Source organism: Ovis canadensis, chromosome 7 (assembly GCF_042477335.2).
Source record: "Ovis canadensis isolate MfBH-ARS-UI-01 breed Bighorn chromosome 7, ARS-UI_OviCan_v2, whole genome shotgun sequence".
Classification (NCBI taxonomy): Eukaryota; Metazoa; Chordata; class Mammalia; order Artiodactyla; family Bovidae; genus Ovis; species Ovis canadensis.
In genome coordinates this window covers 38,126,550-38,152,889 of record NC_091251.1, presented here as the reverse complement: position 1 = coordinate 38,152,889, position 26,340 = coordinate 38,126,550, and the positions used below count along the sequence as shown (strand labels likewise).

General features: G+C 37.7%; 1 protein-coding gene across 1 annotated transcript; it reads right to left on the bottom strand.

Moving 5' to 3' along the window:
- Positions 1 to 9,181: 9,181 nt before the first annotated feature.
- LOC138444132 (olfactory receptor 4F21-like) lies at positions 9,182 to 10,120 on the bottom strand. Its single transcript, XM_069597461.1, has one exon. It carries the CDS (start codon positions 10,109 to 10,111, stop codon positions 9,182 to 9,184), a length of 930 nt encoding a protein of 309 aa, XP_069453562.1. The 5' UTR covers positions 10,112 to 10,120.
- Positions 10,121 to 26,340: the final 16,220 nt, after the last annotated feature.

The window sequence follows — 26,340 nt, the reverse complement described above, 5'->3', positions numbered from 1 at the left end:
CAAATATTCTGATTAAAAAGTTTAGTAGTAATGTATTTTATGAACAATTTCTCCAAGGCTTGAATATACCTTTTCTGCAGGGAGAATGCGTTGTTCTGAAATCTATTTAGAGGTTTTTTTATTTTTCAGAATCTATCTTGGGCAATGATCTAATGTTATACTTCTCATTATATTATATACTTTTTAGAAACAAAACAATTTCTAAGTTGATATGTATAGCAGATTGAATTAAACCAAGGTCTTCTACATACTCAGGGAGAAACTGTTCATCAAATGACTTCAGAAAAGATGTTTGTGTTCCAAAAGAACCCCTAGATGCTGACTACACTTTTACAGTGCAAAATATTTTCATGCGTTTTGATCTCTCCATGAAAGAAGATATCCTTAATATTACATATTCCTTAGCCTAACTCCATTTATTAATGCACATCGGCTGGTCCTTTGCCTTCACTGGCAACAGAAATTTCTTATTTCAGGGTAGCCTAAAGGACAGGCCAATTTAAACTACTTTTACTCCTGACTGCCCCTATGGGGGAAAATATATTAATAAATTCTAACTTCATTTGTACTTACACTATTCCTTTGCATAATTTAAATTGACCTCTGTGAACTGTGGACACATATATTTTCTATTTTCTATAAGCCTGAAAGCAAAGCCTTTATTTCCTTCCTTCTCCCCCTCTCTCTGTCCATCTGTCTCTCCCCACGTCCTTCCTTTCTCCTTCTTTATTTCTATTTCCCCTTCTTTAACGTCTCTTCATTTCTCTCTATATATTGTCCTGTTGTCATCTTCAGTCTAGCTACTAATGTTGACTCACTAGCACTTACTATTTACCAGGTAAGCACTTTAGAAACCTGTCTATTTTGTTAGTTATTCCTTCTATAGGACTTCAAACATTTTATATTTCAACCAGCTGTGTACAAAATTGCCTGTTTTTTTTTTTTTCACTTGTTGCCAATAGAATATTTTCTCAGTGGTAACGAGAAATGACATCTAAATGTAGATTTCATTTCTTACTGTGAGATTAAGCATCTCTCTCCATCAACACACACCATTTTAAAGGACTATTTGTCTTTCTTTTTGTTTTAACCTCCTGCTACTCTTCTGGGCACATTTTTACTTTGGACTTTGCTTTTCTTTCCTCAGAAAAAGTATGACTATTTTTAAAAATGAAAATCAGCATATGGATTATGGACTGTCACCATCTCAGTATTGAGTTTAAAATTATTTTACTTTGTTATTTTGGTAAGAACACAACATAAGATCTATGTTATTTTGGTGGGAACACAACATGAGGTCTAATAAACTATGTATATACATGTGTGCTCAGTTGCTCAATCATGTCGGAGTCTTTGTGACCTCATGGACTGTAGCTACTAAGCTCATCAGTCCAGCGTACTTTTCAGACAAAAATACTGGAGTAGGTTTCCAGACATTGAAACCAGGTCTCTTGCATTTCCTGCATTGGCAGGCAGATTTTATACAGCTGTGCCATCTGGGAAGCCCAAGAAACTATGTACACACATTATTTTAGCAATCGTGTTTCTTGCCCTTTTGTAGATGTGAAATTTGATTTTCCTACCTTAAGTTCGAAAGTTCTAAAACTAGAAAACAAACAGGTTTGTCTGACTCCAAAGCTTCCAGGATAGCTTCCCTACCAAAAATGGTTTCTATAGGAATCTTGAATTTGAGAAGACTAAGGAAAGTAAAAAAGAATTCTGAAATAAGATATTTAGTTCTTCAAAGAAGTGACTGAGACACCAGCAAATGTATATAGCCAATAACAATAGGAAAAGAAGTGAAGGTTTACATTAGTATAAATTCAGTTTTGTTTGTCTTTAAATCGTAGAGTACTTTGCTCTATTGATATTTGACTGAGGCTTTTTTCCATTTACTACTTTGATCAATGGTAGAGCAAATAAAATATAAAAGGAATTAGAAAATGTTAATATAAGTTGGGGGCTTCCCTGGTAGCTCAGATGTTAAAGAACCTGCCTGCAATGCGGGAGATCTGGGTTGGGAAGTTGGAGAATCTGTGGGAACTGATCTCACTAACTTGGGCCTCTAGGAACTTTTAAGATTGTAGAAAGGCAGTGTTTTTTGTTAGTTTGTGAAAGTGTTGTTAGGAATCCCAAAGTCCCAGGATTGATTGAGAAAACCTATAGTCCTTACTATAGGCACATTAACTAAATAACATCTTTAGAACAGTAAGCTTCATAGATAGGTATGAAAAAATGCTAAAGGGGGGGTGGGCGGACATCAAGTCAGAATAGAGGAGAAACATTGAATGCGAAAGTTCAAAAATCAGGTAGATTGGGATATACTTACCTTATACAGATCACCTCTGAAACCAAATCCTTTTCCTAACTGAGAAGGCTTACTCTAGATTTTTCTTTTAGTCTGAAATGAAATCCAAGAAATTTTCTGCCATTTCGCACAGCGTTGGTGAGAGTGCATCCTCAATGTGGCAAATGTACACTCTAAAGAGTAGCCTCTGAGTTTGGAAACTTTCCATATCTGTGTTTTAATAAAGCCAAATATTTGAAAAGTCTCTCCCTGTCATGCTCCTTGGGGATCCTTAGTCTTCAACTTTCCCTGAGGAAAAGTTGGGCTTTGCGTGCAGAATAAAATAATGCACCCTTATAAAAGCTAAAGTTAGTTCAGTTAATTACACCTAAAATTGTAAAAGAAGGAAGTTTAACAGAGTCAAATATTCTGAATTTAGGAGGATATAACTTCTTTCCTTTTGTTCTGCATCTACCCTGTCATGAAGAGAACTAAGATGCCAAAATCTGCCAGTCCCAGCAGAAGATAAATGACTTAGGTGAATGGGCAGATGACAGGAAGCTCACCCTCACCTCATCATTTTGCAACTATGCTCATGACTTAGGGGCTTACTTAAACTTCTGCTTTCTGGGACTTGAGAAGAATAGTAGGTCTCAATGTTCTCAATGCTACCTTGAGCAAAGTTCTGAATGTTAATGGTTTGTGTGTTAACCATGTTATAAGCATTTCTGTATGTGATGAGAGTGTTACTGAATTTGCAAGACCCTCTGCCTACACATCGAGGCCCATCAATACTAAACATTAGAATTCCGAACAGAGAAAGGTTTATTACAGATTCATACAAAGAGATGGGTGGCTTATGCCCTAAGAACCCCAAAGTTACCAAAAGCTTTCAGCAAGCCCCTTTAAAAACAAAAGGTGAGGGACAGGTGTGGTTAGCTGTTGCAGACTTCTTGGGGTCAGATCCTTTGTCCTTGAGGTCAGCTCATGGTCAGGTAATGATGTTCCTGTAAATTTTCATCTCTACCAGAAGAATGTTATTCTCTGTCCTGACCAGAAAGGGCAAAGTCCTAAGGCACAACCTTCACCCTCCAAGGTCCAGGTCCTGACTAAGAGGAGGGAGAGCTCAGTTGGCAGCTCCTTCAGGGCCAGGTTCCCACATCCTGCCCAGCTGTCATCCCTAAGGGAGCCAGGCACCCAACCCATCTGGCCCTCAGTCTCCTCAGGCTGCACAAATGGGGAGACCAGGTTTCACAGACTGCAACTTACACAGATGGCTGTGCAAGTTGGAGAGACAGGGATGAGGATGAGGTTCACTGCTGCCTCAAGGCTTGGGCCAAGCTAGTGGAGGGTCTGTGAGAAGGCAATGGCAACCCACTCCAGTACTCTTGCCTGGCAAATCCCATGGACGGAGGAGCCTGGTAGGCTGCAGTCCATGGGGTCGCTAGGAGTGGGACACTACTGAGCAACTTCACTTTCACTTTTCACATTCATGCACTGGAGAAGGAAATGGCAACCCACTCCAGTGTTCTTGCCTGGAGAACCCCAGGGCGGGGGAGCCTGGTGGGCTGCCATCTCTGGGGTCGCACAGAGTCGGACATGGCTGAAGTGACTTAGCAGTGGAGGGTCTTAATGAGGGAGCCCCATGGAATGTAGTCCCTAGTCTGTTCCTTGGATCCGCCAGCTCACCTGCTGGCCCAAGGCTGGATAAGCTGGAGGGCCTTCCTGGAGAAGGCCTGAATCTGCCTCTTATCTCACTGTCCAGCTGATGACCACCACACCACTGACCCTTGACTGCATTATTTCCCCAATGGTCCCTCATTGACAGTTAGCTATGAGCAGGGCCCACTGCAGTGCTGACCAATAGCTGAGCAGGACAACTAACAGTGGCTCATAAGACAGTTGGTTGCTTGTGGCTGGGGCCACTTAGGCACCCAGCAAGGTCTAAGCAAGACCTGTTGCCTAGTAACAGGTGCAGAGTAAAGAGACACAGCAATGGCTACCTACTAAGGGCTGTGCTCATCCAACTCTGTTACAAGAAGACTGTGGATGCTTTTTAATTTACTACTTTATTAAAGATATAATATACAGATACAGCATTACTTATAAGCGTCGAGCTATTAATGATATATGTTCATGTATATCATTAAGCAGTTATTAAAGTACCACTTCTGGAGAAGGCAATGGCACCCTACTCCAGTACTCTTGCCTGGAAAATCCCATGGACGGAGGAGCCTGGTGGGCTGCAGTCCATGGGGTCGCTAAGAGTCAGACAAGACTGAACAACTTCACTTTCACTTTTCACGTTCATGCTTTGGAGAAGGAAATGGCAACCCACTCCAGTGTTTTTGCCTGGAGAATCCCAGGGCCTGGGGAGCCTGGTGGGCTGCCGTCCATGGGGTCGCACAGAGTCGGACACGACTGAAGCGACTTAGCAGCAGCAGCAGCAAAGTCCCACTTCATCTGTCCCCTCCAAATCTCATCCACTCTCAGAGGTAACAAATATCAGTCTTGTAGTGCATCCTTCTGTTCCTATTCCTATCAATAGTGATAGATGTACATATCAATGAATGCCATTAGAGATATTTTTCTTTATCTTTTTTGGTTGGAAGTTTTGATTTTAAATAAATTAAAAGTCAAAGACCATTTTACTAAATCCCAATTTATTTCCTTTCCCTTATTGTCCCTACCTCTCTCCTCCTTATTTGCTGTCTCAATTTCTCCCTCTCAAAGTTTTGTTTATCTCTTTCATTTCTAGATCTCAAAATATTCAAATGAATATATTTGGCTTACCACCCATTTTGTGCCCTGAGGTCTAGAATCCATAACCATCCCAGTTTTTGAGAACACATAGAGTCAACACTAATTCAGTTGCTTGGGTACTACCACACACCTTTTAGGTATCATCTCACTAACTATGATGACATATAGAGCTGTTTACAAAGGAGAAAACAGGCAAAAGAGGCTAAGTGACGTTCCTGGGTCTTATTAAGTGAAAGACCAATGAGAGTTTTGTAGTTACACGTATATTGGGTAACCATTGCACCATGATGCATTATAGTCTCATTTCACATCATATTCTCCTGTGTCTCTTTTACTCAACCACACACAAAATCGCTGTCTATGAAACTATTGGTTTCTTTTCTGTCTCTGTATTTTCCTTTTTCCAAAATAGCATAAAAATGGAATTGTGCAATTTGTTCTCTTTTGCATTTGGCTTTTCTTACTCTGTACTTGAGATTCATCCATTTGATGCATATATTAGTCATTCATTTTCACTGATAAATAGTATTGCATTGTATGGATATCCCCAGTTTAGTATATTAAGAGTTGGCTCCAACTTTTCATGATTAAGAGTAAATATTCTTTCATAGATTTATATATTTAACTATTCTATTTCACTTCAGTAAATACCAAATAGTGGGATTTGGGGGTCATCTGGTTAGTTGTTCATTTAATAATGCAACTCTTCCTAAGAATCCTACTTAAAAAGGTGAAATGGCCAGTATCCATATGAAAAAAATATTATATAACTGTATTTATCATTACAACCTGTTTAAAAGTTTTTTCTAATTTAGTCTTTGTTCACTCTCATAGTATGTAAAAAAGTAGTTTTCTGCCTTCAACGTTGCCAGCAGATGGCAAAGTTTGAAAAGTGAGACTGGAATTAGAAAATATTGGAAGTCAAATACTCTAATTTTCTCTTGTGAAGTCAAAAGGATATATTGGATGTTTTCATAGATTATAGTCTACTCACTCCTGGACACTTCAGATGAAAGAGATCCTGCTGCTGCTGCTGCTGCTGCTAAGTCGCTTCAGTCGTGTACGACTGTGCTACCCGAGACAGCAGCCCACCAGGCTCCCCCGTCCCTGGGATCCTCCAGGCAAGAACACTGGAGCGGGTTGCCTGAGTGCTGTGGATTACACCAAACCCCATGCCTGCTTTATTTTCTCAACGCTTTCCTTGAAAGGTGTTATGTGATTCACAAATGACAGAGTATTAATAATACCATAAAATTAATTCATGTTAGTAGACAGATAAAGATTACTTCCACACTTCAAAGAATACTGTAGCAATTCATTTTTTAAAGGACAGGATTTTTCAGGTTGGAGAAATAAAGCTTCCAAGAGTTTATATTTTTATCTTCAAATATGCAAGATAGAACTCTCCCTAAAGAAGTGTAAAATATGTGGAAAGCAAAAGAAAAATCAGGCAAAGAGAACCTGACTGTATTTTACATGCCAAGAGCTCCCTTTCAAATTGCATGATCTAGTCTTCATAATAACCCCATTAAAATGGATCTTATGTCGAAAGGTTATATCTCAGAATGTCTTGCAAGAAGTCACAGGGTTGAGAAATCACGTGACTGGGGTGGGCATCTAAGCTCCTCTGATTCCTCCTTCAGTGGTGCCATTCTGATATTGTCAATTCTAAAAGCTTAATTCTGTTTCCATGAAAACCTTAAAAGGTTTTCATAACTTCTGAGGCTTCCCTCTATATTCCTGAAAAAAACTATTAGCAAACAATATCATTGGTAATCAATTCCCAGTTTGGAAATTTCTGGGAATTAACATTTTATATCTCTGTCCAGGATCATCTCCTGTTATAGAATTGTGAATTCTTCCTGAATCTCAATATCTAGCTCTTGGACTGTAGAGAAGGCATACCTTTTGGTGCAGGAAGGACATTTGCTCTAGGGAGTCAAAAAGTTCCAGAACATAGCTGAGAAGAACCCCTTAATGTTTCTGATAACTTGAAAAAACTTCCAGAAAATGCAAGTTAGTATATATGGAAAGTTGATATTGACATAGTAAGAAAGCTGGTTTAACTGTGAGGGAGGAAGAAAGGCAAGGAGGAGGTTAAGAGATTGTTGTAGAGCATAAGATATATAACATTTGGAAACGTAATTATTTGGGATCAGATTCTTCATGGATAAAACTGATTTAAAGTTCTATTTAGGACCTGAAATACAGTCAGCTTGCAGGAATACAAACAATACATTGTCTCCTTTGAGAAATATTTATGGGACAGTGTTACTCTTAATGTGAATTATACTTATGGTGGAGAATAGCTTCCAGAGCTCTGTGAGTAGGTAGAGCAAGGGGATTTTACATTTCTATGTTTCTCTAAATTGAAAGCATTATCTGATAGCTTACCTTTTGTATCACATTCAGAGTCAAAATTTCGAAGTGAATTTAATTGTAACAATTCTAGTAAGGGAAGTAAAGTAGAATTTTAAAATGTTCTTTGGTTCATTTGAATTTTCTGTAGGTATGATAAAATTCTTTAGCTATAGTCTGTGCAAGCTTATTGTGGTCTATAGCTACAGTTTTTGTATTGAAACTATTTCACTTCCTTTCTTGAAGAAATAAGTTGGCTTTTGTGGGTAGCAGGTGGTGGTCATCTCTAGGGACTGATCTCAAAATCTGGTCATGGCTTGCAGAACCATGCCCATGGCTGAATGGTCCACTTCTAACTCTGTTTATGGGAATTGTAGAAAGCAGAGAAATATTTTATATCACTGATTCTCTGTGCCCAATTACTAGTTTGGGGTCTATTGCAATAAAAACTTTAATTACCACTTATCTAAGTAACAAAGCATTAATGGGAGGCTGCTTTTAAGTTTGCTTTTATTGGAGATAGTTCTTTACTGTCAGTACCAGAAAGCCTATTTCACATCTTTTCTCTGGTTACCCAGATACACAATATTCGCTATAGGGTATTCTTGGGATGCCAACAAATTAATACATCCTCTAATCATGAACAAATACTCCAAATACATTGTCCTTCAGCTGGGAGAATTCTAAGTCATAGAACCTATAGGGTCTCCTGGAGGACCACAATAAGCTTGCACAGTTATGTTAACATATAAGCATCCTTCCCTTTTCAGTATCATTTCTTCAGTCCTTCACTGGTGCTTCCAAAAATCAGATCCCAAATAAACTACTGTGATTAAATTTTGTCTTTGAGTCTTCTGAGGGACAGCAGCCTAAGTAACTAAGTAGAGTTACACAAAATATATAACCATTCAATGTGATGGTTCCCGACATTTCCCAAACCAAGCTAATTTACTTACAAATTTTATAAGATGAAGAGATTTTATTATGTTTGTTATTGTCAAAATAGTCACACTTTCAATTCAAAATGTTATTTAGTAGATATTCATGCTATTTCGGAGGAGGCGATGACACCCCACTCCAGTACTCTTGCCTGGAAAATCCCATGGGCAGAGGAGCCTGGTAGGCTGCAGTCCATGGGGTTGCTAAGAGATGAACATGACTGAGCAACTTCACTTTCACTTTCATGCATTGGAGAAGGAAATGGCAACCCACTCCAGTGTTCTTGCCTGGAGAATCCCAGGGCCGGGGGAGCCTGGTGGGCTGCCATCTATGGGGTCGCACAGAGTCAGATATGACTGAAGCGACTTGGCAGCAGCAGCAGCAGCAGCAGCATGCTATTTTAAAAATAATAAAATAATTACCTTATGTGGTAGATGGATATTTTCCATGGTAGCAAATGTAATGAATAAATACCACACAGATGTAGCAGAATTTTGTTCAGTGAGGTAGATGATACATCCAGTTTTGTCTATTTTAGGTGCTAGGTACCTAAGTAGAGGTGGCACTAGTGGTAAAGAACCTGCCTGCCAGTGCAGACGTAAGAGATACGTGTTCAATTCCTGGGTCAGGAAGATCCCCTGGAGGAGGGCATGGCAACCCCTTCCAATATTCTTGCCTGGAGAATCTTCATGGACAGAGGAGCCTGGAGGGCTACAGTCCATAGGGTTGCAGAGTCAGACACGACTGGAACAACTTAGGTTGACTCGCTTGCCTGAGTAGAGAAGTCGAAAAGACAGATGGATTATAGTCTTCAAGCTCCAAAGTCATATCTGATCAGCAAAATTTGACATGTCTTTTGATCAATCTTTTTATGGCTACCTTTATCTCTTTGTTCCGTAATGTATATATAATGGGATTTAAGACAGGGGTGAGAGCAAAGTCAGCAATGAAGAGGTATTTATCAATTGATGATCTGGGGAAAGGCCAAACATATAGAAACATGCATGGAGTGAAAAAAAGAACCACCACAGTGATGTGAGCTGACAAAGTGACAAATGCCTTGGATAAGTCTCCTGAAGAACGTTTCCAGACAGTGACCAAAATGAAGATGTAGGAGAGGATTAGCAGGAAGAAGGTGCCCATGCTCATGAAGCCACTGTTGGCAGCAACAATAAACTCAAATTTCACTCCATCTGTGCATGCAAGTTTTATGATCCTGGGAAAGTCACAATAAAAGCTGTCTACTTTGTTAGGACCACAAAAAGGCAAGTTTATAATGAAAGCAAATTGAGACATAGCATGAATCACCCCAATTACCCAGCCAGTGATTACAAATGAAACACATATTTTAGAGTTCATGATGTTCAAATAGTATAGAGGCTTGCAGATTGCTGTGTACCTGTCAAATGCCATGGCTATGAGTAACACCATTTCCACTCCTCCCATTATGTGGATGAAGCATATTTGTACCATACAACCTTGGAAAGAAATTATCTTGTATTCATTTAAGAGGTCTGTAATCATCTTGGGGACTGTGGTAGAAGCAACCCCCACATCAATGAAGGACAAGTTTGCTAATAAGAAGTACATAGGAGAATGTAAGTGATAATCAAAAATTACTAAAAGCAAAATGAAGAGATTTCCCAGGATGATCCCTAAATAAATCAAGGAGAATATCAACGTGAGAAAAACTTTCATTTCATAAGAACCAGAGAGTCCAAGCAACACAAACTCAGAAACCACAGAATCATTTGGTCTATCCATTGACTTGGGCAGAAGAGCTGATTACCAAATCACCTGGGGATAGAAAATGAAAAGTCATAATTAATAGTACAAAAGTAGACTTCTTATTCATCCTACTCATTTGTATTTTAATAAATCATTTAACTAGAAAAAAAAGAATATGGAAACATTATAAGAAGAATGATTACATCAAAATTTATGAAAATTTGAATGAAAGTAAGTGTGGTTACTTCTCTTCTTATTCCATTTTCAGATGCATAAAATTTTTTTTGCTTCTCAGGTTTTGGACATTTTCCATGATCATCTACCTAGGTGTGCTCTCATGTGAATAAATTTAGTCATTTCTGACACTTTTATATCAATGTTCTCACACAAAATTGCAAGGTACCCTTAGCTGAATTTATTTCACTGGTTAAATAGGAATCTTCAGATTGAAATTGTTTAATGTGTGTTACCTTGCTTCACCTGTGTATGTGTGTGTGTTTTGTTTTTTTCTTTTTGGCACAATTTATCAAGGAAGTAAGGTGTCCAGATAGTGATTTTTCATATTTGATTCATGAAACATTATCATAGTGCATATAGACCTCTATAATTCAATAAAAATATTGATTACAAAATACCTATTAGTAGAAAATGTTAAACAAATTAACAGATGACATTTATCAATATATCCTCTATACAAAGCTTTGCACTAAGCTCATTATCTCATTTAAACCTCATAGAATTCCATATAGAAATGCAGTTTTATTAGACTAATTTTACTAATGAAGTCTGCAGTGGACCAAGTGTCAGAGCCAGGACTTTTATCCAGAGCTATAGGATAACCATGGAAGTATGCACTTCAAGGCTAAAACCTTCCCTAGATCTTCCCCAGGTCTTCCCCATCATTCATTGTCATTGTCATTGCTCAGTTGCTAAATCATGTCTGACTCTTTGTAGCCTGCCAGGCTCCTCTGTTCATGGAATTTTCCAGGTAAGAATACCAGAATGGTTTCCATTTCTTTCTCCAGGGGATCTTCCTGACCTAGGGATGGAATTCACATCTTCTGCGTCTCCTGCATTGGCAGGTGAATTCTTTACCACTGAACAACCTGGGATGCCCCAAGGACCCATCAATTAAACTTAATTAAAAGTTTGTTTCCTTCTACCTACTAATGTAGTTCACAACTTAAAAAATATCAGATCAAATCTCTAATCTAGTGTCCCTTTCTAATCATTCTTTCCCTAACTCGTCTTTGGCTCTTTTGTTCATCAGTAAGTCGAAACAATTCAGTTTCCAAGATCCCTTATCTATAGAAAAACCCCTGGGATATGAATGCATTGCCTATTAATCAATTTTCAGTCACCATTTTCCTTGATCTCCTTGCAGGATGCGATACTGTTTATCACAAATTTGTTTATGTAACTCCCTCTACTGTTGGCTTCTTGGCTTTTGTAAAGCTAACCCTCTGCCATTTATTGCCAGCAGAAATTCCATTTGCTTAAGTATTGGACTGAAGTCTAAATTTTAGAACAGAATAGCCCTATCTCAAATTGCGAGCATAATATATGATTTTTCTAAACTAGTCACTATATTTTTCTAAACCAGTTACTGTTGCCATGAATTAGACTGAGATGGCACACGTGACCTAGAGCTAACTGTTCAATGAGATATAAATAAATGGGTGTTCGGAGGGCTTTCTTTCCCCAATGAAATGACAAATGTTCATGCAGAAAAAGTCCTTATGATCTATTTTTTCCCCTCTGCATTTAACTCAAAGGACATGACTAAAGGCGCAGCAACTGCAAAGTTCTAAAGCCTGTAAAATGCAAATAATATAGTAAAAATTAAGGGAGAATCTGGCAACCAAAGGGCATATTGAATCACTTAAAGCCAGCAACAGTCTCCTTTCAGATTTATTTTTGTAATGTGATAGAAATAAATTCCAAGTTGTTTGATCCTTTATAAATCAGGTTTTCTGTTAATTTGTTGAACACAATCACGCTGTGTCCATGACAGTCCTCCCATAATTATTCACTTAATTTTCTGATTTCTTTATGCCTCTCACTAACTCAGTGATCACTTCTCCTCTGCTCATTCTTAATTTCTGGTGTGACTCAAAGTTTTTTAATAAGCATTTTTTAAATTCAATATCAGTTTACTCATTTTAACAAGTACCTGTATTTTGAATTCTGAGTCTATAGCTTCAATTATACTCCAGAGTAATTTATCCAAAACTGTATATACAAATGAAAGCCACACCTCCATCTTTGAGTTGACATGTCAAAACTGAATTAATAATGTTGTCATTTACTCCAACACCTTTATAATATTGTTACTGTTCTTCCAGGTGCCTCATTGAAATGCCTGTGTGTCACTCTCCTCTGTCCTTTTATTTCCATCTCCACTTGTATAATTTTTATTCTCAAGTATTTTTAAGCTACTTTCTCATTTCTGTTGTCATTTTTCCTTTTGTTTCTAATCTACACATTTTCCCATCTTGATATTTGAATGATCTCTCTGATTTGTTGTCCCCAAGACTATCTCTTTCTATAGTCTATTTTCAGAGCTCATTTATCTAGAGATCAAGTATTATCACTTAGATTTTCTACTTAAAGCTTTTGGTGAGACTATCAAGAAAAAAAATGATTGATCCCACAACATAACACCTAAAGCCCTGAGAGATGAGAAAAATTTTATCTGAGAGTATTTTTATTGAAATTTTAGGAAAGTGAATGTACTACTTACTGAATAAATTTTAAAAATGATTTACATAAAAACTCAGTAAATTAGGAAGAATTAATTATTTTGAACAAACTGCTTTTAATATAATTTTTAAACCAACAATCAGCATAGGCATGAAACATTAAAATCAGGAACACAAAGAAGGAAGGCCACAATAACATGTTTCATGTACCATAGATGAGATTAAATCAAATAATACTATTGAAAGATAAGTATCAAAATTGCAATTATTTGCAAGTTACACAATTGTCCATCTCAAAAACCTAAGACAATTGAATAGAAACTATTAAATGTAGTAAAATATTTGAATAAAAGTGATGCTAATAACTTGATAAAATATGATAACAGAAGACATCATTTATGAGGGAAACAAATAAGCAATTTATGCATTTTACTGAGAAACAAACCACTCTGGAATACTTGAAGCCTTGACTTAAATGGAAGCTAAAAATAATGCTAACTTATAAAAAGACTCAAAATTATAAAAATATCAATTATTACTAAATTATTCTGAGCAATAACTGCAGTGCTCATTAAAAGTTCAGTGGAAATCTGGAACATAACAAAGTGCACCAAACTCCATTTAAAAAGCCCAGGGAAATGTTGAAGAGGGAACAGAATTGGAGTTAGAGGAGAAAAAAGAATGCTATCTGGAAAATATATTGGAACATATTATAAACCTCTACTAATTAAATGACGATCAGTTTGAGTAAAATTGAACAGATAAATGAACAAAACACAGTTAAGAATGATATACAAGTTAGGGAATTTAGTATAAAGGAAGAGGACATTACAGTTATGCAGGAGAATAAAAGTTTACTCAATAAATTCAGAGTACTCAATGGTTGTTAAACATGTAGCTCAACATTGGAAATATAAAAGTGTATTTTACTATATATGTTACCTAAAAGTAAGTTGTGAATGAAGAACTTAAATGTAAGGCTTAAACACAGTAGTAAAAGGATTACATTTTAATAAAGTATGTCATAGTTAATTTTTAAACTTGAAGTTGAAGAAATTTTTATATTTCCTAAAAATTCAGAAAGCAGATTCCAATTTTGTAGTTTTTTTCCTCAACAGAATAAATAAACTTGTTGCTATGGGATTCAGAAAGCAGTATGTTTTATTCTCAGCTGTTGGGAATGTGAAGTGGTATAAGCAATCTAGAGGGCAATGGAGTAACAGGGTAAAAAAAATGTATATATTTGTACTGTGACTCAGTAATCCTATGTCTTTGAATGAATTAAAATAAATGAACAAATGGGCTTCCCAGGTGATGCTGGTGGTAAAGAACCTGCCTGCCAGTGCAGGAGGGTGTAAGAGACATGGGTTCAATCCCTTGGTCAGGAAGATCCCCTGGAGGAGAGCATGGCAACCCACTTCAGTATTGTTACCTGGAGAATCCCATGCTCAGAGGATCCTAGCAGCTATAGTCCAAGGGTCGCAAAGTCGCACAAGACTGAAGCGACTTAGCATCAGTTCAGTTCAGTTCAGTTGCTCAGTTGTGTCCGACTCTTTGTGACCCCATGAATCGCAGCATGCCAGGCCTCCCTGTCCATCACCAACTCCAGGAGTTCACTCAGACGTCCATTGAGTCGGTGATGCCATCCAGCCATCTCATCCTCGGTCGTCCCCTTCTCCTCCTGCCCCCAGTCCCTCCCAGCATCAGAGTCTTTTCCAATGAGTCAACTCTTCGCATGAGGTGGCCAAAGTACTGGAGTTTCAGCTTTAGCATCATTCCTTCCAAAGAACACCCATGCACACATGCAAACATACAAATAGCTGAAATATATATTTTACTTAACAGCATTTCTTACAATACAAACTTTTTTAGAACAAGGTTTTAAGTGGATACATTTACACAATAGAGGTTTTTAAAAAAGATTAGTGTACACTAAGTTAGGTGTGACTTCCCTCATGGCTCAGACGGTAAAGCGACTTACTTACAATGCGGGAGACCTGGGTTCGATCCCTGGGTCGGGAAGATCCTCTGGAGAAGGAAATGGCAACCCACTCCAGTACTCTTTCTTGGAAAATCCCATGGACAGAAGAGCATGGTAGGCTACAGTCCACGGGGTTGCAAAGGTATACATTAACTAACATATAAAGATATATTGATAAGAAAGCATTTATAGAGAAAACAAATCTTTATATTTTCTGCTCATTCAGTCATTTCCTACTCCTTGAGGCCTCATGGACTGGGGCCCACCAGGCTCCTCTGTTCATGGAATTTTCAGGCAAGAATATTCCTGGAAGTGGGTAGCCATTTCCTTCTCCAGTGGATCTTCTCAACCAAGGGATCGAACCCACGTCTCTTGCATCTCCTGCATTTGCAGGTGGATCCTTTACCATTGTGCCACCTGGGAAGCCCATTTTTATTTTGGGGGATATGCAGATGGCATTTTGCATTAGTATCTGCTCCCCAAATTCTAAAGGTGGTGGGATTTTAAATCAATTTAGGCTTGTTTCCTTATCCCCAGCTTGTTTGGTATATTTTTAGAGATAATCTTTTTTTGTTTTCCTAATATAAAAGCCAACGTATCAAAATTAGTTGAGGGATAGGAATATTTATATTGGAGCCATTTCCAACACACAGTATAATGTGGATTTAGGAGCAAACTGTCTGTATCCCTAGATCCTCCATTTACTAGCTGTTCTAGGGTGAGATACTGAACTTTCTAATGTGTTAATTTTTTCCTGTTACAGACAGAAACTGAAAGTCACTAACTTATTTTTGAGGACTATATGAGTTGAAACAAAGCAAAATCAGACAATGCTATGACATATGTTGTTTAGTTGCTAAGTCACGTCTGATACTTTTGCAACCCTATGGACTGTAGCTCACCAGGCTCCTCGGACCATGGGATTCTCTAGGTAAGAATACTAGAGTGAGTTGCCATTGCCTTCTCCAGCTATGATATACAGTCAGTGCTAAATAAGTATTATTTGTTATAGTGTATTTGTAGGTGTGTGCTGTCGCTTCTGGAGAAGGCTATGGTTACCCCCTCCGGCACTCTTGCCTGGAAAATCCCATGGGTGGAGGAGCCTGGTAGGCTGCAGTCCATGCGGTCACTAAAAGTTGGACATGACTGAGTGAGTTCACTTTCACTTTTCACTGTCATGCATTGGAGATGGAAATGGCAACCCACTTCAGTGTTCTTGCCTGGAGAATCCCAGGGCCGAGGAAGCCTGGTGGGCTGCCGTCTATGGGGTCGTACAGAGTCGCACACGACTGAAGTGACTTAGCCTCAGCAGCAGCAGCTAAGTCGCTTCAGTTGTGTCCGACTCTTTGTGACCCTATGGACTGTAGCCCACCTGGCTCCTCTGTCCATGGGATTCTACAGTCATGAACACTGGAGTGGGTTGCCATGCCCTCCTCCAGGGGGGATCTTCTTGGCCCAGGAATCGAACCTGTGCCTCTTCTGTCTCCTGCATTGGCAAGTGGGTTATTTACCTCTAGTGCCACCTGGGAAGCCCGTTATATTGTATAGCAAGTGCTAGGTAATTTAGATAATTTTCAGAAAACCATAGGAATAATGATTGAATTCCTCTGGTAAAAATAAAGGTAGTATCCTTTTTTATATTGTGTCAGTAGAAATAGAATAGCCATTTTATTTTTCTGATCCTAATGTTCAGAGAGAAAAAGGATGAAAAAGTCAAGATATTTCACATACCATGCCAATAAAGAACCGTAGCATTTTGAATAATATTTTACATTCATCTTATAATGTATTTTTAACTATGAGAATAATACCAAAAGGATACAAACAAAATGAGTAAATATCACTCAGATAAAATGAGTCAACAAAGAAAAAAAGGACAGAGGGAGAAATCGATTGTGGAGAGTAAAGAAAAAGATACATAATTATGAAATCAGATTCTGTAGTTATAAAAAGTAGGTCCACTGACCTGCCCACGCTCAAATTTCACCCTCAGCAGATTCAAGGGATTGAGAAACACTGAGAGATTGTCTCCTTTTCAGATTCATCATCATTGCTTAAGATAAATAGCTATAAGTGACTCTTACCATCAATGCTGAATCTATTAGCATGACTGGGAATTAATTACCAATTTCTGCTTCGTGTATTACTGCCCTTTGCCTTTCAGTAGCAAAGGGGTTTCTTTTTTGTGACTGTCTTATACAATAGACATGTGAAAGCTCCTTCCACTCTTGATTGTCCTTGATGGGAGAAAATGTAAACTCAAAGTTCATTTGGTCATGAACTATTAATCTGTATTACTTTTAATGATTTCTGTGGAAAACATTTTTTTTCTCTATGCCAGAGAGTTAAGTACTTCCTTCTTACTTTTCTTCCTTCCTTCTTTCCCTCCCTCCTTCTTTCGTTCTGCCTCCTTAACCCTCTTTCTTTTCCTTCTTTTCTTCATTCCCTTTCCCTCCTTTTCTTTCTTCATCTCTCTTAATACCTTCATCTCTCTCTTTTTCCTTTACCTTTTTCAAGCCTGGAACTGGATGATTATGATGTTGACTAACTAGTACTTGCTATGTACTACTCACTGTGCTTAATACCAATATTATTCTTTTCAATAAGCACAGCACTTACTGCAATTTCATAGATGAGAAAGCTTGATTTTTCCATTTCATAATCTATAAAGTGACAGAACTGGAGTATAAATGGAGGTCTGTCTAACTCCAATGTAACTTCTTTATTAGAAATGGCTTCCAATTTCTAAAGACTAAGAAAATAATGATTTCTGAAATAAGACATTTTGCCCTTTGAATAAGTAACCCAGACACAGACATATGTAAAGGCCAATAACAGTAAGAAAAGTTGTTCACATTTATAGTAAAATAATTTTAACTTCATCCTTTATCTTCACTGGACTGTACTTAGGCCCCTATTAGTGGTAAGGACTGAGGTTTTTCTGTATTTATCACACTGATCAAATGGTTGAACAAGGAAAATGCAAAAACAATCAGATGACATCAGGATAATTTGGAGAGTCTGTAAGAACAGATGTTTCTCAACCAGGGTAGCTGGGAACTGCTAAGATTATAAAAAGCAGAGCTGTTTTTTAGTATGTGTTAACCGCTGTTGGTAATCCAGAAGTCCCAGGGATTAGTTAGGAGAAAATGCAAAATTCCCCTAAGCACATTAACTGCATCACACATTTAAAACTAAGTTATGTAAGGATGTGTGAAAACATACTTAAGAAAAAACAAAGAATTTAGTCTTAAAATAAGGGAGAGGCATTAGTGAAATTTCAAAAATCAGTTAACTGGGATATACTTACTCTGTAGAGATCACATCAGAAATCAGATTCTTGTCTCTGTCTGAGAAGGTTTTCTCTATGTTCTAGCATGAGTCTGAAATGAAGTCCAATTAATTTTCTGTCATGACCAGTGCTGGTGGGAGAGCACGCTCTCAGTGTGGCAAGTTTACACTATAAAGTGTAGCCTCTGGGCTTAGAAACTTCCCGTGTCTGTTTAAATAGAGCCAAGTATTTGGAAAGACTTTTCCTACCTGCTCCTTGGGGATCTTTTGCTTCCTGCTTTCTCTGAATTGAGTGTATCATGTAGTTATGCACTATTTTTCAAGTTACATCAGTTAAAATATTGCTAAAAGGTTATTGCATGTAAAAAAAGGAAGTTTAAAATATGTCTATTCTGTTTTTTTCTTTTGCCCTGTATCTACCACGTCATGAAGTAGAATAAGATATAAGCTCTGGCTCCAGCAGAAGTTAGATGAGTTATGTACATGGGCAGGTGACAGGGAGCTCATCAGTAAAATGTGCAACTGTGCTCATGACTTAAGGACTGCTATGGACCTCTACTTCTTGGTCCTGCAGAGGAATAAGTCTCAACAGTCTCAGTGCTTCCTTGACACTGAAAATGTCCATTATTGGCCCTTTGTTTCTTCTCCCTCTTTACTGTCTGGCTTTTCTCCCTCTCCAAGTTTTATCTCCTTAATTTCTAGAGCTCCTGAAATACGAACACACTTATTTTGCTTTACCAGACATTTTGTGCCTTGACCATCTCAGTCTGAGAACATTAAGACTCAACACTTATTCACTTGTTTGGGTGTTAAACACAATTTTCAGGCGTCATCTAATTATAAAGACACTTAGATACATGAACAGAGGAGAATACAGGCAAAAAGAGGATAAATGATTTTCCCTAGTCTTAGACTCTTAATAACAAAAGACTAGTGAGTGCTAGTACTGAGGATAGGATGCTGGTTTAGAGCAGAGTTCGGAGTATGACTTGTCTGGAACTTGAAAAAACTTTGTAATGCAATACAGTATTTCTGAAAAGCTGGTAATGTTTTATTTATTTTCTTGGGTGTTAGTTGCTTGACCATTTTCATTTATGAAAATTCACATTGTACATTTACAATTTCCTTGCTTCCTACTTTTCCAGCTTATCATTGTCTATTATTTCTGCCACTGTCTGTCTCAGAAGTAACAAGCTCATTCTAGAATGAATAGCAATCTGAAATGAGCCAGTTTGAGACTATGTAAGAACTATAGGTTCATAAAGCAAAAGGAAGTGATGACCTTGTAATTTGTCACCACACAATTTTGAAATTACAGCAAAAACATGCTATAGGAGACTTCTGATCTCTCTCTGACAGATAAAGAGCTTGTAATATGTCACTCATATTTTTAAATTATGAAAAATACTGGACACTGAAAATCAATGACTTTTTTGTTTCTATAACTGATACAAAAAAAGTCCTAAGACAAACTGGCCCCTGATGCCTGAAGAGAGAGACATATTCAGGGAAACATAGCTGAGGACAACCTAACTAGAGGAGAAGCCACAGGGACCATAAACTGATAGGGAGACTTGAATGATGATTTTCATGATTTGTTATAGGTTGAGTCTGGACTGCCATGAGAAACTCATGAGGGCCACGTTACTGGGGTGGGACACATTTTTGTGAGCTTTACCTCCAGGAACCCCACCGGGTTCTCAGTGTAAAGATTTGAGAAAGATCTTTCCCCAGTGGTTATGACCGGGGAAGGGAAAAGTTAAACATTGTGAAGAATACCCAGAGCCTTCTCCATAATGAAGGGCAGGTAAAGGACTTTGTCCGAACACAATTTAAAAATTTTTCCAAGCTAGGTAAGGAAATCATTCCCATGCCAACCCTCTGCAGTTTTCCCGTATCAGCTAAGAAAACAAACTGCAACATAGTTAAGAAAAAATCAAAAAAGCAAGAGAGTTCCAGAAAAACATCTATTTCTGCTTTATTGACTATGCCAAAGTCTTTGACTGTGTGGATCACCATAAACTGTGGAAAATTCTGAAAGAGATGGCAATACCAGACCACCTGACCTGCCTCTTGAGAAACCTATATGCAGGTCAGGAAGCAACAGTTTTAGAACTGGACATGGAATGACAGATGGGTTCCAAAGAGGGGAAAAGGAGTACGTCAAGGCTGCGTATTTTCACCCTGTTTATTTAACGTCTATGCAGAGTACATCATGAGAAATGCAGGGCTGGAGGAAGCACAAGCTGGAATCAAGATTGCTGGGAGAAATATCAATAACCTCTGATATGCAGATGACACCACCCTTATGGCAGAAAGTGAAGAGGAACTAAAAAGCCTCTTGATGAAAGTGAAAGAGGAGAGTGAAGAAGGTGGCTTAAAGCTTAACATTCAGAAAACGAAGATCATGGCATCTGGTCTCATCACTTCATGGCAAATAGATGGGGAAACAGTGGAAACAGTGGTTGACTTTATTTTTCTGGGCTCCAAAATCACTGCAGATGGTGATTGTAGCTATGAAATTAAAAGACGTTTACTCCTTGGAAGAAAAGTTATGACCAACCTAGACAGCATATTGAAAAGCAGAGACATTACTTTGCTGACAAAGGTCCATCTATTCAAGGCTATGGTTTTTCCAGTGGTCATGTATGGATGTGAGAGTTGGACTATAAAGAAAGCTGAGCACCAAAGAATTGATGCTTTTGAATTGTGGTGCTGGAGAAGACTTTGAGAGTCCCTTGGACTTCAAAGAGATGCAACTAGTCCATCCTAAAGGAGATCATTCCTGGGTGTTCATTGGAAGGACTGATGTTGAAGCTGAAACTCCAATACTTTGGCCACCTGATGTGAAGAGCTGACTCATTTGAAAAGGCCCTGATGCTGGGAAAGATTGAGGGCAGGAGGAGAAGGTGATGACAGAGGATGAGATGGTTGGATGGCATCACTGACTCAATGGACATGAGTTTGGGTAAACCCCGGGAGTTGATGATGGGCAGGGAGGCCTGGCATGCTGTGGTTCATGAGGTTGCAAAGAGTTGGACAGGGCTGAGTGACTGAACTGAATTGAACTGAGGCCTCAAGAAAATAGATTGGGAATGTTGTTTTCAGGGAAGGAAACAGAGACAGACAGAAGAGTTAAACACATTGAAGAAACATTTACAAACCTTCATCTCTAAATCACAGACCCCCTATAAGATAGATATCTAATCTTAGAAAATATAGAGTGCTTCTGTTCCTTCACAAATTACCACCATAACAACAGGGATCCAGTATAGTAATAGTAGATTACAGCTGAAAGGAGTGAACTGCACAGATTCTTTCTGAGGAGGAATACTTAGGGAAATTCAGAGTCAAGGGAGGAGGGTAAAACAAGGACAGTAGAGATATTTGGTCTCAATGAGTTCAAGGGAAAAACAATATGCTTGATGATACCCAAACTGAAATGCAAAGAGAAAGAAAAAGAAATCAGAAGAGAACAGCTAAAATTGTGGGGCAAAGAAAAGAGACATAGTCAAAGCTATGGTTTTTCCAGCAGTCATGTATGGATGTGAGAGTTAGACTATAAAGAAAGCTGAGTGCTGAAGAATTGATGCTTTTCAAGTGTGGTGTTGGAGAAGACTCTTGAGAGTCCCTTGGACTGCAAGGAGATGCAACCTTATATGCTGACTCTGCATATAAGTTAAATAAGCAGGGTGACAATATACCGCCTTGACGTACTCCTTTCCCAATTTTGAATCAGTCCATTGTTGCATGTCTGGTTCTAACTGTTGCTTCTTGACCTGCATACAAGTTTCATAGGAGGCAGGTAAGGTGGTCTGGTATTCCCATCTCTTTAAGAATTTTTCAGTTTGTTGTAATCCACACAGTCAAGGCTTTAGCATAGTTAGTGAAGCAGAAGTTATGTTTTTCTTGAATGCCTTTGCTTTCTCTATGATCCATCAGATGTTGGCAATTTGATCTCTGGCTCCTCTGCCCTTTCTAAATCCAGCTTGTACACCTGGAAGTTCTCAGTTCACATACTGTTAAACTCTAACTTGAAGGATGTTGAGCATTACCTTGGGAGCCTGTGAAATGAGCACAATTGTACGGTAGTTTGAACATTCTTTGGCATTGCTCTTCTTCAGGACTGGATTGAAAACTGACCTTTTTTAGTCCTGTGGGCAGTGCTTTGTTTCCCAAATTTGCCGGCATATTGAATGTAACCCTTTAACAGCATCATCTTTTGGTATTTTAAATAGCTCATCCATAGCTGCTTATGAGTGTTTGGGGGTCTCCTGGAGAGACTTGGGTTGACAGTGACCTGCCGTGGGGTCTTTGTTGATCTGCTGGCAGCAGCAGTCCTGGGAGATGTGGACTGTTGGCATAAGTCCTCTTGGAAGAGGTTGCCATTAGCCCTACCACAGAGCCTCTAACCCTATCATAGAGATTTCAGATTCCAGGACTGGGCTGCCTTAGACCAAACAACTAACAGTGGGGGTGCACAGCCCCACTCATCAGCAAGAAATTGGATTAAAGATTTACTTAGCATGGCCCTGCTCACCAGAGCAAGGCCCAATTTTCCCCACAGCACAGCATGGCATGACCACATAAAAGAAAAAGGTCAGTTTCAGCTGGAAGAAAGAGGGAGTTTTGCATGGACTGTACTTACAGGTGAGAAGCAGTCCACAGAACTAAGAGCATGCACTTGTCCATTCAGTCTTAAGCAAGCAAGAGGACTAGCATTAACAAAATGGGCTTATCCAAGCAGTTCCAGAAAGTTGGAGTGTACTCTGTAGGGGTAAGGGAGAATGAGCTGTGAGACTGGAGATAGAGGATGTGTGTGTGTGTTAATCACTTCAGTCATGCCTGACTCTTTGTGACCTTATGGACTGTAGGCTCTTCTGTCCATGGGATTTTCCAGGCAAGAATACTGGAGTGGGTTGCCATTTCCTGCTCCAGGGGATCTTCCTGACCGAGGGATTGAACCCACATCTCTTATGTCTCCTGCATTGGCAAGTGGGTTCTTTACCTCTAGTACCTCCTGAGAAGACAGAGTATAGATCAGCTATATGAAGGAATCTGAACTTTTGAAAAGGAGTAAAGTTATTGAAAGAGTTTAGGCAGGACTATAAGCAATCAGATAACTCTTAGATTGCTTTCTATCTTTTCTTTTACTCTCAATAGCTTACCTATTTTTCCTGTTTATTCTCCTTTAAAAAAAAAACCCATCTCAATTCTTAATCAATCAAGAAATACATCAATACACATGCACACACATACTTCCAGAAAAGATGGTTTTTAAAACATAAGAATGCAAAGGTTACACCTCAAGATGGACCCCTTGCTTAGAATTTTTGTTATACTGATACTTTTGATTCAGAAAAGAGTTGATCATCTCTCTGTAAAGTTTCATCTCATTTTTTTCAATATTTGTGTTATATTTTTTCATTTAATATGCTCAGCATCTTGAATTTTTATTTCTATTTTATAAAATTTATGGTTTTTATTACAAATGTTAATTCTTTGTAAAAGTTATCTAAAATGCAGATGTAAGGATTTTAGGAAGTTCAAGTCACATATACTCATTCACAGTTTACTATAGTAATATTTCTTAAAGGTTAAACATTTATTCTTTAAGGTGTTTTTACAGGCATACAAATAGAATCATGCTATTCATTTTGTTCTACAAGATTTTTCACTTTAGGCCTCTGTAATATAGAATTATATCACTGCTTTTACTATACTATATCAATATCATAACCTCAGTGATTGTCCCATTTCTTCTGTTCAATTCTACTCTGATTTACCCAGTTATTGTCTGTACAATTCTAAATCTAGTGCCCTTTTGTCAGGGTCTGCTAGTATCACCCTTGTCATGTTTTATTTTGGCTACAATTCCTGTTCCATCTCCATAACCCTCAGGAAGCTCATTTCTGCCTGGCCTGGCTGCCCTCAAATCTGTTATTGGCTATAGTGTTTCCATGGTGGTGCTCCTACTCGCCTATGTGGTACAGGCTGTGCCCAGACTGGAAACTGGGCATGATGCACAGTGGCATAAGGAGAAGTGATGACCTGGGAAAGAATATGTGTTAGTGGTGAAGACCTGGAAGAAAGCTTGATGGCGGTAGTACAAGTGGGGGACACATGATATTCAATTCGGATGTCGACTAAGCATTAATAATGTTTGGTTATAAAAAGGAAAGGTAGTTTAGAAAACCTTATAAGGTAAAAAATAAATTAATATTTTAGTTAGAACCCTTTAAAATTGGTATTTTAGTTTTTTAATCTAGTGAAACACCAATTTCATATGTTTCAAACTGATAGTTACACACACACACACACACACACACACACACACACGCGCGTGCGCGCTGAGATCAACATTCTTTTGCTTATCCTTTATGTCTATTTTCCAGGCTTAAGTTTTTGAAATTGTGTTTTCTATAATTTTATTTTGTATGCTGCTTTTTAAAATTTAAGGTTCATTATAAATTTTTTCATGATGTTTTTCTACTTATTAGGTTGAGTGGTTTTCCCATTTGAATGCACTATTGTATTGAAATATAGTTTCTTATTGTTTTGAATTTAGGTTATATACAACTTTAATTTTTCTCATGTTGTGTAACATTTGCCACAATAGCTAAGTATTTTATCTCATCTGTTATTATTACCTTAAGAAAAATTTTTTGTAATGGGAGTCTTAACTATAAGGCAATTTTAAAATATTTGAAATAGATTTTGAAATTGTGTTCTGGAGAAGGTATATGAATTTGTACTCTTGAATTATATAGTATGAAAGAGTCTATGTTCTCACAGCCTCAGAACTTTGTTAACTCTGAAATTTTTCTGCAAACGTAATAACAAGTCCATAGTGTTTTGGTTTGTCATTGTTTTAATGACTATTTCCCCACATTTATTTTTTAAACTTATATAGATACTTTATTTTTTTTTTTATTTTTATTTTTTTAATTTTTAGTTTTTTATTTTTTAAATTTTAAAATCTTTAATTCTTACATGCATTCCCAAACATGAACCCCCCTCCCACCTCCCTATATAGATACTTTAGATTTTGAATCTTAAACTGTAATTTTTTTTTCTGCATGATTTGCACATGTGGACATATGTTTAGAAAGAGATTTGGTATATAAAGTATTATCTAAAAATAAGCCTCCATTTTCATGTATGTTTCTTTTATTTTTTAAATTATTAATTTTAGCTGCAGTTGTAAAATAAGATATTCAGTTTATTTTTGACAAGTTTGGTAAGCTGTATCAATACCCATTTATGGGCAAATTTATTATTTCTATACTGATTTGATAATGGCCCTTAGACTTCTAATCTGTCTCTCTCCCTTCCCTCTAATGTATTCTACTACATTCTTTTTTGTAAAAATTGATTTTTACTGGAATATAGTTGTTTTACAATGTTCTTTTAGTTTCTACTGTACAACAAAATGAATCAGTCATATGTATATATATAAGCATATATATATCCCCTACCATTTGGACTTCCTTTCAATTCAGATCATCACATTGCATTAAGTAGAATTCTCTGTACTATAAAGTATGTTCTCATTTGTTATCTCTTCTATACATAGTACCATATATATGTGTCAATCCCAATCTCCCAGTTCCTCCCACCTCTCTATTTCCCCCTTGATATCATATATTTCTTCTCTATGTCTATGTCCTTATTTCTGCTTTTCAAGTAAAATCATCAATAATGTTTTTCTAGAATCAACATATATGCATTAATATATGGCACTTGTTTTTCTCTGGCTTTCTTCATACTGTGTGACAGACTCTAGGTCCATCCACATCTCTGCAAATGACCCATGTTCCTTCCTTTTTATGACTGAGTAACATTCCACTGTATATATGTACCGTGTCTTTATCCATTCCTCTGTTGGTGGGCATTTAGGTTGCTTCCATATTCTGGCTATCGTAAATAGTGCTGTTGTGAATATCAGGGTGTGTGTATTTTTCTGAATTATGGTTTTCTTTGGGTATACATCCATTAGTGGGATTGCTGGGTCCTACTGTAGTTCTATTTTTAGTTTTTTTAAGAGTCTCCATACTGTTTTCCATAGTGTCTGTATCAATTTGCACTCCCACCAACAGTACATGAGGGTTCCCTTTTCTCCACACCCTTTCCAGCATTTATTATTTGTAGATTTTTTGATGATGGCCATTCTGATTGGTGTAAGGTGATACCTCATTGTAGTTTTGATTTTCATATCTCTGATAATTATTGATGTTCATGAGTTTGTTGGCAATTTGTTTGTCTTCATTGGAGAAATGTTTAGATCTTCT

Bases quoted from the DNA above. Each gene is read 5' to 3' on its own strand.
- LOC138444132 (XM_069597461.1), bottom strand. From the start codon at position 10,111: ATGGATAGACCAAATGATTCTGTGGTTTCTGAGTTTGTGTTGCTTGGA.